The 18007-nt window shown below is 55.4% G+C and overlaps 2 protein-coding genes across 3 annotated transcripts; both read left to right on the top strand.

The window, feature by feature from the left end:
• Nucleotides 1–1692: 1692 nt before the first annotated feature.
• Nucleotides 1693–2809, top strand: LOC116232701 (olfactory receptor 52I2-like). The gene has a single exon (XM_031599227.2). It carries the CDS (start codon nt 1847–1849, stop codon nt 2807–2809), a length of 963 nt encoding a protein of 320 aa, XP_031455087.1. The 5' UTR covers nt 1693–1846.
• A 2359-nt stretch (nt 2810–5168) lies between these two features.
• Nucleotides 5169–9618, top strand: LOC116232702 (olfactory receptor 52K2-like). 2 transcript variants are annotated; one of them, XM_090152430.1, is made up of 3 exons: nt 5169–5287; nt 5914–6060; nt 7336–9618. In XM_090152430.1, exons 2-3 carry the CDS (start codon nt 5923–5925, stop codon nt 8320–8322), a joined length of 1125 nt encoding a protein of 374 aa, XP_090008556.1. In that variant the 5' UTR covers nt 5169–5287; nt 5914–5922; the 3' UTR covers nt 8323–9618. The 2 variants fall into 2 exon arrangements, with proteins under 2 accessions (XP_090008556.1, XP_031455089.2); XM_031599229.2 differs by lacking the exon at nt 5169–5287 and having other exon boundaries at nt 5531–6060.
• Nucleotides 9619–18007: the final 8389 nt, after the last annotated feature.

The raw sequence follows: 18007 nt of genomic DNA, 5'->3' as shown, positions 1-18007 counted from the left end.
CCCAGATAGATTTTGGGATGGGGTTACTAAGAATGGAGAAAGCACATCCAGACTAGGAAGTCCCTGAGCTTCAAATTATTGGAAGATAGGCAGGCACTCAAGGGAAGTATGACAGGAATCAGTTCTTGCCTCCTTCCCTACAGGTCTGCTATTTGTGCTGGAAATGGGAGTAAGGCTGAATGGAGCAGAATCACGAATTATTAAGGTTGGATGAGACAAGGCTGGAACTTCACCAGACTGCCACGATCTTCCCAGTATGAGGGATAATGGTTGGGCAGCCCGTTAATCATCCATGAAGGCCTCGTGCTGGAGGTTTGCCACCACAGGGGTTCTGTACGTGTGACCCATAGGCATCGTCCCCCCACACACTGCATGGTGCTGCCAGGGCTCAGGGCTGATGAGATCCACCTCCCTGCCCGTGTTCTGGCACAGACTCTTCTGGGGAGCCCAGCAGACAGAGGAGATGGCTGTTGTGGTTCTGAGTGGATGGAAGAATGGAAACATGGAGTTTCCAAACCGCCTTGCTCTCTCACCATCAAAGAGCTCTTCATTAACTCTCGGTGCATCGGCCTCACGAGCCCCAGGCAGGCGCTGGGGAATGCCGTGCCCCCCCAGCACCCAACGGCCCAGCACTGCTAGGGAGAGCCAATGACAGGAGCTGGAGCAGCCCTGAACATCCCCTCCTCCCGGCAGCGCAGAGCCCAGCCTCACCTGGGGGCTCTCAGGGGCTTTGCAGAGCACAGATAGCAGCCGGCCCTTCCGCACCGCTCTGCCTTCCAGCCCCACCTGCTCCCAGCACAGCCTCTGCTTGGGCTGCACAGCTCTGCCGTGCTGCTTTCCCCCAGCCAGGCCGAGGAGCCCCACAGGCTGGGCTCTGCAGTGCTGCTGAGACACCCATCGCAGGCACCGGCTGTGGGAGAGCTTCTGGCAGCACACCTGTTTGCTGGGATGGCTGCACCTGGGGAGCCAGATCCAGGTCCAGACGCACGTCAAGCCAGAGGTTGGTGCCCACGAGAGCTTCGTGTCTGATTGCTGCCTGCAGCCCCTGCTCAGCCCAGGACACAGCCCTGCATGGAGGGAAGGAGGGAGGGAGGGAGCTGCTCTCCGTGCTCTGCGTTGGAGCTCATCTCTGCACCCAGAGCTCAGACCTGCGGGTTGTCATCCCTCTATGCCTTCCCTGGTGACAGCAGCCCGGGCACCCACAGCATCCCTGGCTTTGCTGCAGGGTTTGTATTTCCTTCAAGCTTCTCCTGACATCAGAACACTCAATTGTGCAGGCTCCACACATGAGTGACTGAAAGAATGAAGACGGAGCGGGGAATGGCACTGTCATGGCTGTGCTGAATGTCCCAGAGCACCTCTGGACACCAGATCTCGCCTTGCACGTTTGGAGGAGCTCTGTGTAGTGCACGGTGCAGGGCAGCCGGGACCGCTCAGCAGCAGAGCCCGAGGGATGCTGAGTGCTGAGCATCCCTTCCTCCTGCAGCTGACTCCGAGATCTCAGCTGGGCTGTGGTGAGCAGCCAACGAAGAAACATCTCCACAAGCAGTGCACTGAAGGAGACTGCTGGTGAGCGCCGGTGGCACAGTCTGGAACGTGAAAAGCATCTGAAGTTCTTCCCATCCAACAGCCCCATTTCATCACTGATTTTGCTCTGTTCCCTTCTCCCAGTCACGTTACATCGCAGAGATCCCATCTCACACGTAGCAGTAACAGTTTGGGTTCCCCATTTGGCACGTGCATCGACGTGTTGCCCTCAGCTTCGCGCCCCCAGTTCTGCACGTCCCATGGATCCCACTCTGGGGTCTTTCTCACATTCTTAAGCACAGAAGCAAGATCCTCCTGTATGGCTTCCGGCCCCTTCAGCCACCCCAACAGCAGCTCCTCCTCCTTCATCCTTGTGGGTGTCCCCACCCTGGAAGCTTTCCCCATCTGCCTGGGCATCCTTTTCTGCTCAGCATACGTCCTCGCCCTGCTAGGGAATAGCACGGTTCTGCTGGTCACTGTTCTGGACAGGTCCCTGCGGGACCCCATGCACTGCTTCCTGGCCATGCTGGCCGCCATCGACGTGCTGATGGTGACATCCATCGTCCCCAAGCTGCTGGGCATTTTCTGGTTCCATTCCAACCGGATTGGTTACACTGCCTGCTTTGTTCAGATGTTCTTCGTTCACTCCACGACATCAGAGGAGTCAGGAGTGCTCCTGGCCATGGCTTTTGATCGCTACGTTGCCATTTGTCAGCCCCTCCGGTACAGAATGATCCTGAATCGACAAACAGTTGCCCGGATCTGCCTGGCCATCGTGGTGAGAGCACTGCTTTTCATGGTCCCATTGACAGGGATGGTGACAAACCTCCCCTACTGCCGTTCCCTCGTGGTTCCCCATTCATACTGCGAGCACATGGCTGTCACCAGCCTTGCCTGCGCAGACCCCAACCCCAGCAGACTCTACAGCATATCTATGTCCTCTCTCATAGTAGGGATGGACACAGCTTTCATTGCTGTGTCCTATCTGATGATCCTGAAAGCCGTCCTGGGCAAGGAAACTTGCAGGAGGGCCTTCAGCACCTGCGGGTGCCACATCTGTGTGATGATGCTGTACTACATCCCCGGCCTGCTCTCCATCTACGCGCAGCACTTCGGCCAAGCTGTGTCTGTGCGTGCACAGGTTCTGCTGGCCGACCTCTACCTCACCGTCCCTGCCATGCTGAACCCCATCATCTACAGCATGAGGACCAGGCAGATCCAGAAGGCAATGCTCAACTTGCTGCTTCCCAGGAAGGCTCAGGCCTGTCACAGCACTCAGTGACTTTCCAGGGCTGTTCATCCACACAAATACAGCACCCACTTCATTCCCAGTGGATGCACACAGGGAACAGAAGCCATGAGGGGATGGGGGAGGATTTGTTGGCTTTAATGGCTGTGTGAGACCCTACAGTGCAACAGGGGGTCTGGGTTTGGGTCTGGGATCATAGCAAATGCCAGGCTCGTGATCCATTGCCCTTCCTTCTTACCAGGAGGCAGAGGGGCGGCCGCCGGCTTTGGGTTTTGAGGTGCTCTCTGTGCTGTGAATGTCCCTGTGATCATTTACAATTCACAACTGCACGTGTGTTTGTGTCAATAAAGAGATTATATTCAAAGTGGGGAAATTTCTTCTACGGTGCCTTTTTGACTCAATGCAAACCTATTGTTGCTGTCAGCAGGAGGCTGTCATACACTGCAGGGACGGTAGTGTCAGTTCCTGTTAGGATGTGTGAGATAGAAGAGTGAGAAATCATCATCTAATCTTTAAGAATGGAAAAGACTTCCAAGATCTCAACCCAAACCCTAACCCAACCTCACCCCACCCCCATTGTACCCATTGACCACAGTGCCACATCTCTACGGTTCTGGAATGCCTCCTGGGACTCCCGAATATGGAATCATAGAATCATATATCATAAAATCACTGAACATCCCGATGTTCTATGAGGTTCTATACAACCTCAGACTCCTCCGTTATGGCTTCATGCCATTCCCTCTGTTTCTGTTGCTGACCCCTCCTTGTTAGGTAGCCACAGGCTGCCATGAGGGGCTGTAGGGCCATGGGGGGCTGTAGGGCCATTGGGGGCTGTAGGATCACGAGGGGCTGTAGGGCCATGGTCCTCCCCTCAGCCTCCTCTACCCTGGGCCAAACAACCCAAGGAATCTCAGCACTCCTCACACCCCTTGCTTTCAGACCCTTCCCCACCTCTGTAGCCCTTCTTTGGACAGTCTCAGAATTTTAAGTCCTTTTCATACTGTGGTTCCCAGAACTGCACCCAGTGCTGGAGGTGGGGCTGCACAGCAGAGCAGAGGGGACAGCCCTCCCCTTGCCCAGGGGCATTGCTGGGCCCCGTGCCCCTCAGGGGACAGTTGTCCTTCCTGCTGCCTGGGCACACAGCTGGCTCATGTACAACTTGCTGCAGAGACCCCCAGCCCCTTTCTGTGGGGCTGCTCTCCATCCCCTCATTCTCCTCTAGCAGAGCTCAGAGTGCTGTGATCAGCAGTGCAGGGTTTGGCTGGAGGCTGTAAATAGTGGTGTTTCCCCAGGGGTCTGTGCCGGGTCTGGCCGTGCTCAACGTTTCCATCAGTGACCTGGATGAAGGGGTGGGGGTCTGTGGGGGTCCCCTCTCAGCTAATTTGGTGATGGAATGAAGCTGAAAGCAGTGTCTGACAGCCCAGAAGGCCGTGCTGCCAGTCAGTGAGAGCTGGGCAGGGAGGAACCCAGGGAGGCTCAACGAGGACAAGTGTAGGGTCCTACACATGGGGAGGAGCAACCACAGCATCAGTACAGGTCTGTGAGATGGAGAGGAGCTCTGTTGGCAGGGACCTGGGGCTCCTGGTGGACAACAGGTGACCAGCAGTGCACCCTGTGGCCAAAAAGGCCCATGGGATCCCGGGGTGCATTAAAAAGAATGTGGCCAGCAGGGCGAGGGAGGGGATCCTCCCCCACTTCTGTGCTGTGAGGGGAGCAGAGCCCCAGCACTGCCGTCCTGAGAGGTGGGGGTCTCCTTATTGGAGGCATCCAAACACATTCAGGTGCTGTTCTGTGCAAAGACTGCAGGAACTGCTTCAGAGGTTGGGCTGGGGGATCTCCAGAGGTCCCTTCCCACCGCTGTGGTCTGGGGGTCTGTGACTTGTGCTGCTGCTGCTGCCTCACTTTCCCATCTCCTTTAGCCAGCTGAAAAATAAGTGAGATGGGAGAGAACAAGGTGGGCTCCTGCTGTGCCCCCCTGCACTGATCAGAGCTCACTGCAGATGCCCATGGGAACCTCCGTGCAGGACTCTCCCTGCTGCATGGCTGGGGGACTGACGCACAGCCACGGCTCTGCCCTGCACTGCAGGTGGCTGTGAGCTGTGTGATGTGGGGCTGAGCGTGGATGGGGCTGCTGGGGGGGTGGCTGTGGGAACACACACAGGAGCTGAGCCAGCAAGGGAATGGTAACGGCTGGGGACATCCTATAAGAAATCAGTTCAGTCTCCCATTAGAATGAAGAAGTTTAAGAAAAAGCAGAAACTGTTCACTGAAAAAAAGAAGTTTGTTTCTGTCTCTATAACCAACTGTAATGAGCTCAACACAGCTCACGCTGCCCCAGGGGGTCTGGGGGAGGGGAGGGAGGGGGAGCTGGGGTGGGAAGGGCCGTGTCTGGAAGATGTGACAAAGTGTGACAGGAGAGCACAGGGCCCATCTCATCAATGTGAGGGCTCTGCGTCCAGCAGAAGGGGCTCCGCTGTGATGGGGAAGAGCTGAACTACAGGAACGGAGGTTGGTGGTGCCCAGGGGCTGGAGGCAGTGATCTCAGTGTACTGCAGGTGCAACGCTGATTTTTTGTGAAGTCCTGCTTTCTAAAACTGACAAAACTTAAAAGCAGAGGGAAATTAGAACGGGAAACTGCAGGGATCTCTGAGAGCTGCTGTGAGCAGTTTGGCTGACGGGAAGCACTGCGTGGCCAGGATGGGGCAGGAGCTGCAGCCACAGCAACAGATGGGGCAGAAGAGGAGTGGGGCACAGGCTGGGACCTCCTGCACGTCGGGAGCTTTTCAGTAGGGAAACCAGATAAAACCAGATAAAAGCCATTCATCCTCTGCACGAGGGGCAGACAAGAGCAGAGCAGGTCTGGGTACAGTGCATGGGTGTCCCCATCCTGCCCCAGTCTGGCACTGCCCCAAGGAGACATCAGACAGTGCTGTTATCTGCACAGCGCCCAGCCTGACGTCAGCGCCCGCAGCGGCCAACAGGAGATGGGGCCAAAAGAGAATTACAGAACTGGAATCGAGTTAAGCCTAATTCAATTAACGGCAATCAGCGGGAAATTGCTCTTGTCAAATAAACCTGATTTTGTTTTCTGATGAGATGGGAAGTTTGGTTAACCTGTGTGTGTGTGTGCGTAGGGTCCAGAGATGCGCCGCTGCTGCTCTGTGTCCAGGTGGGATGGCACTGAGCTGAGAGGCATCAGGAGAGCGAGGGAGAATGGAATGGTTGAGGGACCTCGACTGAAGCTGCCAGACCCAACATCACAACAGGCGGTGATTGCACAGGTACTGCAATGCCTGGCTCTAGGCTGGGGGCTGTTCTGTGCTGCTCTCATCAGGTTTCCTAAAAATAATGCAAACTCTGTCTCGGATGGTGGGGGGAAAGGCGAAGTCACGCAGAGCAGACCCAGAGGCTGATGGAGCTGAGAAGAACCGGCTGCCCTGAGCTGCACACCACGGAGCTGGGTGGGCTCCCACTGCATCCCAGTGAGCAGGGGCTGTGAGAGCAGCGGGCAGCACCTCAGGGACACCAAAGGCAGTGCAATTTTGGATGCACGGGGGGGAAATAGAGGTTATATTAAAAAAAAAAAAATTGCAATCTTGTAGCTGTGTGGATAGCAATCCTCTCAAGCTAAGCCATGCTATGATTCAGTTCTCTGGATCCATCCCTGCAGACGTCCAAGGTCAGAGCATCAGTGAGCACTGATGGGGCTGTGGGGGTCTCTGTGCACTGCAGGGAGTGGGACATGATGGCCTTCAGGGTCCCTTCCAACTCAACCCATTCTATGAACTTACTGTGATGGGAAGTGCCTCTGTGGTCAAGCACAGGAAGGCAGGACAGGGGGCTGCAGCTGGAGGGAGCAGACAGGCAGGGTCAGATGGGAAGAGAAGTGTGTTATAACCATGGGGATAAGTGCAGCTGGGGCAAAACCCCAAGGTTCTCCATCTCCAGTTGCCCACCAGCCTGCACTGCGCACTGCCTGCCAGGAATGGGAGAATCCCACACTGTTATGACATGAACACCAAGCAGGGCTGTGTTCTGCTTTGCTTTTACAGAATCACAGAATAGCTTGGGTTGGAAGGGACCTCAAGGATCATGAAGCTCCAACCCCCCACCACACACAGGGCCACCAACCTCCACATTTCACACCAGCCCAGGCTGCCCAGGGCCCCATCCAACCTGGCCTTGAACACCTGCAGGGATGGACGGGGCATCCACAGCCTCTCTCAGCTGTTCCAGCACCTCACCACTCTATGTCCTTTGAGGCTTTGTCCTTCAGCCTCATGAACTGATGAGTACGTGGGCTGTTGGTACCACATAATTCAACCTTCCTCAGCTGAAGGTAGCAATGGCTGCTGCTCGAGACATCGTTCCTCTGGCTGCAGTTTCTCAGCTCAGTTTTGCCATGCAAAGCACCGACCACAGCATTGGTTTAAAAACCTGACTGTGGGTAACAGATCCTGAAAGGTTTTCCCTATATTTTATGATGCTGTGTGTACACAGTTTTATGACCAAAGAAATGGTAGCAAAATCCCAAACTTTCTGTCTCTGTGTTGCAGGGAACTAAAGTCAGCTGTGCCATGCTGTTCCCCAACCAATCCAACACCACTCCTTTGCCTTTTCTCCTGCTGGGAATCCCTGGCTTGGAAGATGCCCACACGTGGATTTCCATCCCATTCTGCCTTATGTACGTCATGGCCTTGCTGGGAAATAGCACGGTCCTGCTTGCTGTGAGTCTGGACAAAAGTCTCCACGAGCCCATGTACTATTTCATTTCCATGCTGGCTGTCATTGACCTCATCTTCACAACTGCTGTAGTTCCCAAAATGCTGAGTGTATTCTGGCTGGGCTGCAGAGAGATTGCTTTTCAGGCTTGCTTCACCCAGATGTTTTTCATCCACATGTTCACTGCCGTGGAGTCAGGGGTGCTCCTGGCGATGTCCTTTGACCGATACGTGGCCATCTGCAACCCCCTGAGATACATCACCATCCTGACCAAGGCACGGACCACGCAGATAGGGCTGCTCTCTGTGGCCCGGGGAGCTGCTGTCATGACCCCTTTAATGTGCCTCCTCACCAGCTTACCCTACTGCAGGGACAGGGTCATCCCCCACTCCTACTGCGAGCACATGGCCGTGGTGGAGCTGGCTTGTGCTGACCCATCAGTCAGCCATCTGTACAGCATCATCGTGGCAACACTGCTGGTGGGGACAGACTCCGTGTTCATCACCTTCTCCTACGGGATGATCCTCAGGTCGGTGCTGAGGCTGCCATCCCGAGGGGCTCGTCTCAAATCCCTCAGCACCTGCGGGTCCCACGTGTCCGTCATCCTCCTGTTCTACATGGGAGGTCTCCTCTCCATGTACCTGCAGATGTTCTCTCTTGGCTTGGCACCTCACACCCGAGTCCTGGTGGCTGATTTCTATTTGACCGTCCCTCCCATGCTCAACCCACTCATTTATGGCATGAAGATGAAGCAGATCCGGGATGGGATATTCCGACTGCTGGAGCGGTTGCCAGGAGTCAGGTTCTCAGATGCTCACTGAGCCAGCAAGGCATGCCCAGTAAGCTGCTTATCCTGCCCTAGGCTGTGTGTGACAATGCACTGACCCCAGAAATTGACCCCAGAATTGTCCATCTTTCTGCAGCGACTGCAAAGGGAACCTGGACCAGGAGACAGGAATGGTCACAGCTCATTTCAGGAAATAGCATTGCTTTCTAATTCTGCAAAGAGTGCATGTGGGTGAACACCTGCTTTGGAGAGAGGATAAGGAAAAGAAAATGTTTCCTGTAAAATGTGATGCTTCCATCCATCTTTGCTTGCTGCAGTGCCTGCTCCCAGTTTCTCAGAACTGCTATTGGACTCATTCAGCTCTGCAGAGCCCCACACTGATGGCAGCAAGCAGACCTGAGCCTCACAGACCAGAGGAGCTGTGCTGGGCTGCTCCTGCCCAGGGGTTCTGCACCCTGGTTGAGCTGCATGAGGTTCCTGCTGCCCATCTCTCCAGCTGCAGGGTGAACCAGGCATAGAACCACAGAATCATGGCTGGAAAAGATGCCCAAGTCCCACCCAACCCATCTCTGCAGACCATGCCCCATTGCTCCCAGCTCCCCCAGCCCCAGCCCCAGGGCTGAAGACTCCCAAGGAAAGAGTCCCTTCCTCATTGACTGATGGACTCTGCAAGATGAGCTCTGTCACCATCAGCAGCAACTGGTAACATCATGGCACCAATTACCCTCGTGACGCTTCCAACTATTAATCACATGTCACGCAATCATTTTTCATTTCTCCTTTGCATGCAGCATCCAAAGCCAACAACAACTTAACCCTTCAGGACCCCAGCAAGGTCTGCTGCTCAGAGGCAGCCCCTGAACCGGCGCACAGCACAGCCCTGCACTTCACTGTCCCTCAAAATCAGTGTGTTTTGACCCCAACCAAACGAGCACTTCCCAGCAGCACGTCTTACACCACACACAGCCCTGGGTGGGAGTGCAGCACTTTGGAGGTGCTCTCCGGAATGGGGCTGCAGGGGTTGGAGGGGACACCAAAAAGGTTTTCTCCTTTCACCTCTGCATTTTCAGCCCCCGGCCCTGAGGGGGGGAGGGAGGGATTGGGAGGGTGCCTTTACAGACCTCTGAGAAGTTTGGGCTCAGCTGTTGTTTGTCACACATCACAGTCAGGTGCCAGGGGACAGCACAGCCCCAAAACACGCGTCCCTCTGCACAGGGGACAAATTGCAGCAGGGGATGGAGGTGTCCCAGTGCCACCAATGCGCCCTGCAGAGCTGGGGTTAAGGAGGGGGGTATGGATGGGGGCTGGCAGCACTGAGTGGGTCCTGCTGGCCAGGGCTCCCCTCGCAGGGCAGTGGGGACGTGGGCTGCTCCCCCCACACAGAGCCACCGACTCTCAGCTCCCCCCAAGAAACCAATGCAGGATCCCCAGCGCAACGGCAACGCCGCTAATTGGCCCCACCCGCAACAGCCACCAGTAATCAACCCTCCTGTAATTACCATCCAGCTCATTAGCACTAATTGGACTGCTCCCAGGGGAAGAAGCCTAATGGAAACAAAACAAAACAGAACAAAGTTTAGTTGTGTTTAACTTTGAGTTGTTCAAAAGCCTGGAAGGAAAACCAGAATGCCCCAAAGCACCACAGAGGGATGCTGGAGTCCCCAGGGCGAGGGGACAGCGCAGGGCTGACGATGGCAGATGGCACGTGGCCTTCTGCAGGCAGATCCAGCCTGGTCCCTCTGTGGGCTGTGCTCATCTCATGGCATCACAGCCACGCACTCTGATGCTCCATAGCAAAATCCTGTTCCTGGCTGATGGTGGGGCCAGAACACACTTTCCCACCAGGGAGATCTCATGGTGGAGCTGTGGGGACACAGATGGGGTGGTGTGGGGACAGCCCCGAGGGGCTTGCTTGAACATGGACCATGTCATGGCTCTTCCAAACAGCAGCGCCACAGCAAACTCTTATCCTTCTGCATCCCCAGCCCTGAGCACTGCTGTGCTGAGCATCCCCGTGTTCCCAGACCCGCTGCACCCAGCACCAGGCACCCTGCACCCCTGCTGTCACCCCTCCAGGGCTGTGGAGGTGGCAGTGGGGGCTGAGTTGCATCCCTCCCATCCCAGCTGCTGGACTGGTACAAGTGCCACCAGGTCCAAGAGGGTGGGCAGGGCTGGATCACAGAGTTCAGGGATAGAACTGCAACACGTTTCCCATTTTCTGCATCCCCCTGTGCAGCCACAACCCTGGCACCAAACACTCAGTGTCCTGGGTACCCCCGGGGTGTTTTATCCTGGAAGGAACAGAGAGACAAAACCAGAGCATAATCTGAGCGACCCTAGGGGCTGCTGGGCTGAGGGCTAGCAGTCCTTCCACAACCTTCCCCAAATCCCATTGTGCTGCAGTGGGCTGTGCCGGCCGGAGCCCTGCAAGCAGCGCTCCCCGGTCCCGTGGATCAGCTCAGTGCTGCTGGGAGCGCACGTGGAGTGTGGGAGGCATCTCCTGGCCGGACGGCAGCACTGCCATCTGCCTGCAGTGACACAGCCCTGCACTGCCACAGCCCTGCACTGCCATCTGCCTGCAATTGTCTGCCTGCAGTGTAACGGTCCTGCACTGCCATCTGCCTGCAGTGCCACAGCCCTGCAGTGTCACCTGCCCTGTGGAAGGAAGGGATGCCATTCAGTGGGACCTCAGCAGACTTGAAAGGTGGGCCCGGGTGAACCTAATGAGGTTCAACACAGCAGAGTGCAAGGTTTGGCTCTTGGGCCGGAGGAATCCCAGGCATCCATACAGACTGGAAGGAGCGGTCCTTGAGAGCAGCCCTGCAGAGGAGGACCTGGGGTCCTGATGGATGAAAAGCTGAACATGAGCCAGCAGTGTGCTCCTGCAGCTCGGAAAGCAAATGGGATCCTGGGCTCCATCAGCAGAGGGGTGGCCAGCAGGGACAGGGAGGTGATTGTCCCCCTCTGCTCTGCTCTTGTGAGGCCCCATCTGCAGCACTGCGTCTCCAGGTCTGCAGCCCCCAGGACAAGAAGGACAGGGAGCTGTTGGAGAGGGTCCAGAGGAGCCACAAAGATGATCAGGGGGCTGCAGCACCTCCACTACAAAGACAGGCTGAGGGAGCTGGGCTTGTTCAGCATGGAGAAGAGAAGGCTGTGGGGTGAATCATTGCAGCCTTCCAGGACCTAAAGGGAGCCTACAAACAGGAGGGGAGTCAACTCTTGGAAAGGGGAGATGACAGCAGGACAAGGAAAATGGTTTAAAGTTGAGGGAGGGCAGATTTCAGTTGGATGTGAGGGGGAAGTTGTTTGCTGTGAGAGTGGTGAGGTGCTGGAACAGCTGCCCAGAGAGGCTGTGGATGCCCCGTCCATCCCTGGAGGTGTACAAGGCCAGGTTGGATGGGGCCCTGGGCAGCCTGGGCTGCTGTGAAATGTGGAGGTTGGTGGCCCTGTGTGTGGTGGGGGGTTGGAGCTTCATGATCCTTGAGGTCCCTTCCAACCCAAACCATTCTGTGATTCTGCCTTGCAGTGCCACTGCCCTGCACTGCCACTTCCCTACACTGCCATCTGCCTGCAGTGCCACAGCCCAGCAGTGCCACCTCCACATCACTCCCACCTTCCAGCTCTGCCTCCTCCCTGCACGGCCACCTCCCACGGCTGTGACGAGGAGCTGACACTTCAGATCGTGGCACTGCAGGCAGATTGCAGCGCAGAAAGCATTGCTGCAAGGAGGTGACACTGCGGGGAGATGGCAACGATGAGTGGTTGCATTGCAGGAAGGCAGCAACACAAGAGGGTGTCAGTGATGGGAAGGCAATGCTGCAGGGGGTGGGAGTGTGATGGGACCTATGGGCCTGAGCAGGGTGAGCCCAATGAGGCCCTGCCTGCAATGGGGCTGGATGAGCAGCCCCAGCAGTGAGCGATTGGCCCAGCACTGCGTGAGCTGCCTCCTGCCATACCTTCCCATCCACCCTATTGCTGTGCTACGTCACGAGGGGTTAAATGCAAACAGCATGAGGAGCTATGCAAAAAAAAAAAAAAAAAAAAAAAAAGCCTGCAGGAAACTGCCTCAGCTTCCATGGAAACACAGAGGAGCACAGATTTGGGTTCAGAGTGCAAATCAAGCACTGTTCCCTAAAGGTAACAGAAAGGGCTGTACTGAGATGGGAGCAGGAAAGGCCCCTGCATTGCTGCTGTGCACACTGCAGCGCTGATGGTTGTGTGGTTGTGCCCAAAGCAGAGGATTTCTGATAAGAGCAGTGACCTGGGGCAGTGTCCTGCTGTGCAGAGCTCAGGGTGTCCATGCTGAGCTGCGCTCCGCTGTGGGGCTGACAGCACTGCCCTGCGTGCAATGCCTGCTCAGGCTCTGCAATACCACCAAGATGTGCACCCATGGGAAACATCTCCCTGGTAATGGGGCAGAGGGGCTAAAACAGGCACCCAAGGAAGGAAACCCAATATTACAGGGTTGAAATGCACAGAGGAGGGTGAGCAGAGATGAGGCTGCCCACCACACACCCCCAAGGGCAGGCAGCCATCCCATGAGGATCTGTGGGACACCCCTCTGTGTGGGTGCTGCCCTATGGGGCGGTGAGACTGCAGCACCCAGAGCTGGAAGCAAAGCAAAGAGGATCTGGCAGGACTGGGCTTCGTGTAGGAGGGCCAGCACCTTTCCCCCAGCAGAGCAAGTGGAGGTGTTTGTTTCTCTCTGAAATCCTCAGTGGAGAATTAATGAGTGCCTGCCTGGCACTGAGCAGCAGCAGGAAAAGGAATGCTGATGGCTTCTTTCAGCCACAGCAGCTCTGGGGCTGTGTGGGAAGGGCAGGGTTCAGGGGCTCTGGGGCCCTTTCCCTTTGGCTTTGTATTGCATCACAGGGCCCAAGCAATTTAGAAGGACCCCATAAAGGCCATCGGGTCCCACTCCCTGCAATGAATAAGGACACCACAGCCCCCAACCTCGGGTGTCTGCAGGGATGGGACACTCACCTTCATCACAGCACTGTGCTGATGCCATCCTGAACAGGGTCACCCTGCTATCCAGGACTGGCAGAATCTCAGCACTTCTCATCTTCCAGGGTTTGGGCCACATCTCCCTGATCCAATTCACATGAGGAGAAGCAGGATGGCTGGCTCCAAGGCATGGCCTCCACCAGCTGCTTTCAGATCCCTGAAAGACTTTGGGCTTTTCCAGCGTTTCCATGTCACACTTAGCATTCACACTGCCTGCCTCTCCTCCTTCCGTTCTGACTGTGCAGCACAGAGGGAGGGGGTGGTTACAGATCCCTGCTCAACCAGGACCTGATTTTTGCCCAAGCTGTGCTCTGATGTGACTCATCCAGTAAACGACTGCTGGCACACAGACTGGAGATGGGGTATAACCCACCAGGAGTTGATCCTAACGACTCCTGGCCATGGGAATGGGCCCAGCCCAGGACCCAGCAAAGCAACAGTGCCCCAGGGCAGCTCAGAAAGAGCTGAGGCCTGCCAAGGAGCGAGGAGAAGGGCAGTGGCATCAGGCAGCACCAGCAAGGGGCACAACAGGTGGACACCGAGGCTCAGGAGCGACCTCATTTGCTGTGCACATTAAGAGCCTCATCACACACTGCAGGGGCTGATGAGATCTGCCAGCAGACCACGGGTGGAGGTGTCAGCAGGACGGAGGGACATCCAGACCTCCTCCTGACATCCAGATTGCCGGCGACAGCCTTAATTGTAGCAGGGAAGGGGCACTGCTGCAGCCCTTGCTGTGAACAGCCTTGAGGCGTCCTAATTAATAAGGCTGCCTCGAGCATCCCAAGTGACTCACGGGCTCTGAGTCCTCCAATGCTCCGTCCATCCCTCGCAGAGCAAGGCTGTCTCTGCAGTGCTGTCAGAAAGCCTGGAGAGACCCACCTGGGGCCAAGCCCACACATGGCCATGGAGGAACACGTCATCCTGCAGGAAACACAGCCACTTTCCCTGCCAAAACCCCACACGTGTGCTGGGAAGCCGAGCTGTATTTTTAGCCTCCAGCACTGTGCTAGCAGAATCCTCAGTTAACTCCTTCCCTGTTCCTGGGGCACAGCCCAGGGCTCTGGGTACAGCTGCATGCAGAGATCCCGGCTGGTGGGGCTTCCATGTCTCAGAGAGCAGGAATGGCCTCTGTCCCTCTTCATAAACCCCAGAGCCACCTCTGCTGGGAGGACCCATCCCCTCCAGATCGCCATCAGACACAGAGGGCTGTGCCTTCACACATGCCAGGGGTTGGCCCTGGTGTTACCCACACCCCACCAGCCTCATTTCAGCTGCCTGGTGTCCTGCACCATGCCCAGCACACGCGCCCTGCTCAGACACACCAGTGCAACTGCAAAGGGCTCATTTTGGGGATCTCAGCAGAGGGAGAAGTTGAGCACGGCCTTTGTGCACAGCCCCAGGGCCACTGCACCTCAGGACATGAAAGCACTGTGTTGGATCTGGTCAAGGAATCGTGCTGGATTTCTCTATCCCCACACAAACCGGCTGATCTTCAGGCTCTTTTTATACCTAGTGCTCAAAATCTTCTCAGCTCCAACCAGAGCGGCCACACAGGGCTGCCCTCCCAGCCCCCAGGCCAAGCCCAGGAACTGCTTTGATCGTTGGCCATTATCAAAGCACAGCAGGGACCACAGCAACAGCCCCGTTCTGCAGACAGCTCACCTGTAACACCCAGGGCCTGGTGCAGCTCAGTGTCAGTCTCCTCCGAGCCAGCAGCCACAACCAAGTGCAGAGGAGTCCTGTGTGAAGGTATAACACCTCTGTGCAGATCGCAGCCACTCATCACCATGGAAATGGAGCCCTGAACACATTCTATCAAAGGAGGAGTGCAGACTTTGATGGCATGCCACAGAAGTTAATTGTAAAGGCAGGTCAAAGGAAAGGAAAGCAGTAAGAAGAGACTGTATGTACCCAAACACAAAACTCCAAGCTTCTCTGAACCAGCTGAATGCTGTCGAGCTCTGTAATTTCCTCTCCGTGCTCAAACTGCCCCTACAAGCATCCAACAGTCACACAAATTGGGAGGAAGGATTCAGGCTTCCTGCACAGAGCAGCGCACAGGAGGGAACAGCACACAGCAGACTGCCTGTGACCAGCAGGACAGAGCAGCACAGGGGCTGGGAGCTGTGGCTGTTGGGTGCTGCATCTCACAGCTTTCTCCATCCCAGCCCTCAGCATTAACAGCCCAAGTCACAATGGAGACAATCTGCATTTCCAAGTTTTGCCAGCTGACCCAAGCGTGTGAGAGGTCAGCTGTGACCTCCTTTGGGCACCAGGAGCCGAGGAGATCAGAGAATCACGGAATCAGGAAGGTTGGAAAAGCCCTCTGAGATCCCCCAGTCCAACCCCAGCCCACTGTGCCCACTGGGGTTGGTGTGAACCAAGTGTGGCACCCAGCACTGGTCCTTGTTGGCCCCCATTGGCCCCAGCCCAACAATCTGGTCTGTGTAACTGCTTCATTCTGTGATGTGCCCACCAGATGAGTGCAGAAAGAATGAGTGTTACAATGGCAGTGCCTGCCAAAATCTGCAGTGAACAAAGGACAAAACACACAGTGCTGCTCTCCTTATTCACCAGAGGCACTTACATTTGGACAGCTGCTGAGTGTGGTTCAGAGCCACAAGCAGTATTTCTGCTCCAACATAGAGCTTCCTGAGATCTCTGCTCCTTTCCTGGATCAGACCTGGATCTGTGTTTAGAAGAGGGCACAGAGGCTGCAATACTCACCCATGGCCCAGGAGCTGCCATCAGGAGTCAGGCAGGGCTGAGAGCACTTGTGCCAGGCAGCAGAATGCTGTGGGCATCATGCAGAGCTAAGCAGGCTGCTCCAAGCCTGGGGCTTCCTATTCAAATAGGTGGAAAGCAGCACTGGGATCTGGGCAGGGGTACACAGCTTTCCGTCTGCAGCTTCAAAGCCTTTGGGTTCTTGCTGTCTGTTGTTTTTCCTTTTGAAAGAAATGCTTTGGTATTTCTAATCTGATAAAATAAACAAGTTTGTGTTACAAAAAACATGCCTGGGGTCACAGCGTAGCACTCAGTCCAAATATCCACAGGGCTGCAGGGTGTCTGTCCAATTTGGACAGCAAACTGCCAAAAAAACTTGACAACACAACACAGTGCCTTAAAGCAGAGTCTGTTCACTGCAACAACAGCTAACAAAGCTCCTCACTGCACAGAACAGTGTTACACACCACGGAGGTGGAGCACGGGACAGAATGCTGTTGCCAGGGCGTGCTGGGTCACAGCTCAGTGGTGCAGGAGATCTGAGATCAGCTCTGTCCCCAATGCTGTGCCCTTGCTCAGTGCTCACCCTATGTTCCTCCATCCCGTGCCATATGGGGACAGTCACCTGCAACCACTGTAACACGTGAGCATTGTGTCCACACCATCCTCTGGTCTCACCCTGGCAGAGCAGTGCCCAAGGAGGCTGTGGATTCTCCTTCTCTGGAGATATTCCAGACATGCTTGGATGCCCACCTGTGCAGCCTGCTGTAGGGAGCCTGTTTTGAAGGGGGGATGGACTCTATGAGCTCCAGAGGTCCCTTAAAAACACTACAATTCTGTGATTCTGGGAAGTCCAATAATCAATCCATCCCCAACGCATCCACTCATAGAATCATACAGGCTGGAAAAAGACCATCAATCACGTGAATAGTTTGAGCCTTGAAAACTATGACCAACCAAGGGGAGGTGGGAAGGAGCAGGACCACATAGCAGAGATCTCAAGGAGGGAAAACATTGTCCTCGGGCATGAAAAAACACTGCTGGGGTGAAGAAGGGAGCGAGCAGCACAGTGGACAAGCAGTCAGAGGCTTAAATAACCCAGGCAGGTCTAGCTCAGGTTTTAGGAAGGACTGAGGCTCTAGGAAGATGAATGCTGGGCAGAGACGTAGGCACTGTTCCGTATTTTCCATCTGATATTTCTCAACAACATCAACAAAAAGTTCATTGGGTACTTTCTTTAGCAAGAATGCGATACATTTACAAGCATCTATTTTAAAATAGGAAAATCAGACAAGGAAACCCTTAGGGGGAACAGTGAGATCCGTGCTTTCCCACTGCATTGCAGCTGCAGTCAGGAATCACAGTTACACTTGGCTGCCTTAAATTAAGACAATTCAGCTCAAACACACACAGAGGCAATGAGGAAAAGGTGGGAAGCGAGAGCTGCAGCAGCTCAGTGTGGCTGAGCCCCAGCAGGAGGGCTGCACTCACCCCAAGGCTGGAGCAGAATTCAGGTCTGTCTCATTATGAAGTGGAACAGAAGCACTGCACACAGACATGGTGATTCTCAGTTCTGCACGATGCAGCATGCGGGCTCAGCACCAGGCTTGGGCACTGACAGAAATGGAGAGAACCCACATGAAATCAGCAAGAAAATTGACACGATAGAGATCGATAAGAAGATAACGATGCACAAAATGAATGGATGAGACTGGGTTGGCTTCTCTGAGTAAGCAGGGAGCTGGAAGGTGTAACAGCCCCCTGCTGGCAAGAGGTAAGGAAGGATCGTGTCTCTCCTTGACTACCAAGGGAAGGCTGCGGAGCTGAGGTTGCAGCACCAGTAATTCAGCTGGGAATTTGGGGAAGCTCTGAGTGACACAACAAAACATTCCAATCCCTGAAGCAGTTCCCTTCAGTCTTTGCACAGGACATTATCCAGGTGGGTTTGGACGCCTCCAGGAAGATCCCCACCTCTCAGGGCAGCA

This window comes from Phasianus colchicus, chromosome 1 (genome assembly GCF_987193195.1).
Source record: "Phasianus colchicus chromosome 1, bPhaCol1.hap1.1, whole genome shotgun sequence".
Classification (NCBI taxonomy): domain Eukaryota; kingdom Metazoa; phylum Chordata; class Aves; order Galliformes; family Phasianidae; genus Phasianus; species Phasianus colchicus.
The sequence above is the reverse complement of the archived record's forward strand: the minus strand, read 5'-3'. Positions and strand labels throughout refer to the sequence as shown.

Bases quoted from the DNA above. Each gene is read 5' to 3' on its own strand.
- LOC116232702 (XM_090152430.1), top strand. From the start codon at position 5,923: ATGCGCCGCTGCTGCTCTGTGTCCAGGTGGGATGGCACTGAGCTGAGA. The intron at 6,061-7,335 runs GTACTGCAATGC...TCTGTGTTGCAG, and splicing joins AACAGGCGGTGATTGCACAG to GGAACTAAAGTCAGCTGTGC.
- LOC116232701 (XM_031599227.2), top strand. From the start codon at position 1,847: ATGGCTTCCGGCCCCTTCAGCCACCCCAACAGCAGCTCCTCCTCCTTC.